This window comes from Alosa pseudoharengus, unplaced genomic scaffold, assembly GCF_046254945.1.
Source record: "Alosa pseudoharengus isolate Yale_2024_CS ecotype anadromous, Long Island Sound unplaced genomic scaffold, YU_APseudo_1.1 YU_APseudo_1.1_scf_7, whole genome shotgun sequence".
NCBI classification, from domain to species: Eukaryota; Metazoa; Chordata; class Actinopteri; order Clupeiformes; family Clupeidae; genus Alosa; species Alosa pseudoharengus.
This window is the reverse complement of record NW_027468859.1, coordinates 4359621-4362120: the sequence shown is the minus strand read 5'-3', so window position 1 is coordinate 4362120 and position 2500 is coordinate 4359621. Positions and strand designations below refer to the sequence as shown.

At 44.0% G+C, this 2500-nt stretch overlaps 1 protein-coding gene across 1 annotated transcript in view; it reads right to left on the bottom strand.

Annotated features, from left to right (window-relative positions):
• The window catches only part of drc1 (dynein regulatory complex subunit 1 homolog (Chlamydomonas)), an 11407-nt gene extending 11000 nt beyond the window's left edge, over nt 1-407 (bottom strand). Inside the window, exon 1 of the mRNA XM_076273178.1 lies at nt 280-407. Coding sequence (XP_076129293.1) covers nt 280-407 — 128 coding nt within the window. The remainder of the gene's footprint in view (nt 1-279) is intronic.
• Nucleotides 408-2500: the final 2093 nt, after the last annotated feature.

Here is a 2500-nt window from a genome sequence, read left to right as displayed (position 1 = left end):
TTTAGTGACGTGCTTATGAGTGAAATTATGAAATCCATAAGAAATACATGGGAGATACAATTGCAATACAATAGGCCTAACAGAGGAAAGGCACAAAAATCCTACATCATCCTTATTCCTGACAGATGCAGAAGTTCAGGTTTTAAGTGTTTAAGTTAAGTCTGTCGTAAATCATCGACGATTATATATATATACAGGCTATAAAAGTAGCCTATAAACAACACTAAATGATGTCGATAAAAATAGTAGGCTGGTTTGGCCTATGTTAACTAAGGCTACCTTTTCTTGGCTTCGTTTCGCGCAACAATCCGGAGCCGGCGAGCTGCTATCCTCTCCTCTCGATTATCAGACAACACAGACGGAGCGGGGACGTCAGCACACTGGGGATTGTTTCCTTTTTGACTCATGATTAACTCTGCTGGACCGTTGCCAATTAGGAAAAATGTATTTTCACATTATTTTGCTAACGTTACGATGTAAATCGCCCAGGATGCTTCAGTTGTTGTAGAAGCTACTTAATTTGTTGTTGTCCAGGTTGCTAGGTTACCACATCTACAGCTGCAGTTCCTTCTGGTGCTGTAGCGGCGCTGTGATGGGAGAGATTTTGGCTTTGAAGACGGCACACATTGGCTATTTTTGGCTGTAAATAACATTGGCTGAAGAAGCACTCATTGTCATGCACGTATGAAATTACAGCAATGACCCAATGTAGCCAACCTCGCTTGGCCACGTTCAATCGCGGTTGTGCACACTGAGCTTGTAGCCTACGTTTTTGGATGAGACCACACATCACTTAGGTACTGTACGACGCAACGCTTGAAGTGTGATATGTAGGCTAGGTGAGTATTTGCATTGCAGCAATTTAGCTTTCGGCGTCGGTGGAGTGGCCAATTGGCAACCTAAAACAAAAGATCTGGATATTCTTGGATCCATAACTCACACAGAAATTACCAGCTGCAATTTTCAATGCCTCTACAACCTGCTATTACCGCAACTCTCTGCCAATTATAGACACTCTCTCTCGTTTTGCTCGCTTAAGTACTTTAGGTCTAGCAGGCGTGTCTTGAGTATTCACCACCTTTGTTTCATTCTCACCTAGAGTTTTCAACCTGGTCTTTATGTAGCCTAATTCTCTTGTGACCCCTGGCCTACTCTAGATTTGACTCGACTTGAGCTTCTCCCCTCACTTGACCTTTCCTCCTCACTTTCTTAGTCTGTCTCAGTTTTCTACACTGCAGCCAATCAATTATCTCTCTCTCTCCCTCCCTCCCTCTCTCCTTCTCTTCCTGTGTACTGTATGTGTGGAGAGAGGAAGAGAGAGATGGCACTGACGTGTGCAGTAGCTTATTCAGCTATCTAATTGGCTTAGCTGAGCGTATCTCAGCTCAGAGAACAGCTTAGAGTCTCTGTCCCACACCCTGACTCCTGTCCCGGGCAGTCAGACAGCAGACCAGCACGTCCTGCCACGTCATCTCTCCCTCTCCAAGTGGACATAACACACTCATTTTTCAGCCAACTGTTAGGCTATCTTACAATATAATTGCAGCAACAACCAAGACGGCCTTGTTCACATGCAGAGGCTCCTGAGGTTACAAGTTTCCAATAGGCCAGTGGGATGCTCCTGTGATTTTGTAGTTCTAAATGTCATTAATAAACATTCACTACACTAGTGTGTGTGTGTGGGGGGGGGCTACTCAGTCACAGGTGGCCTACAGTATGCATTCCTGTGTGCTTGTGTGTGACAGAGAGAGAGAGAGAGAGAGAGAAAGAGTGTGAGAGTGCATCAGGGGATTAGGTGCAGTCTGAGAACAGCACCTGCTGTGAGTGTACAGGTGAAGAGGTATAGAGACAGGGGGAAGGGGAGGTGGATTAGCCTACTATTCCAACAGGCTTTGTTCTGTAAGACACGTCTGCACGGCAGCTTAAAACACTACCCTTAGGACACAGCACAGGGGCCCGCGTCAGACGTGAGACACAAGACATCCAGTTTGTGTCTGTTCCTATGAGCAGTCAACAGCAGGTACGTCCTCATCTTACTGTGTGTCGTGTTTGTAATGCATGATGGCATCCCAATATAAGGAAATAATACAGTCTATAAGGATATAATATTGGAACATTTGCCAGCCAATCAGAGATTAGTGTTTTCCACTACTGTATAATCAGTGGTGTAGTCTAGTTAGCTGTAGTGGGTATACTGTGATGTAGTCTTGTTAGCTGTAGTGGGTGTACTGTGATTAACACCAAATGTTAATATGTATCCTTACCTATTTTAAGTGGTTATACTGAGATGGTGATGCTTTTTAAGTGGGTATGTGTAGTCCTGCGTATCGTAGACTACACCACTGTGTATAATGGCTAATTGTGACCATTGTTATTGTAAGTGTAATAATGTGTAAACAAAGAAAAGGAGAGATATTGACACATTTGGTCTCTGTGCTCCCAAACATATTCTAATGTGCAGTGTTGTTTAGACCCTGTGAGTTTTATACTGTAGGGTGGG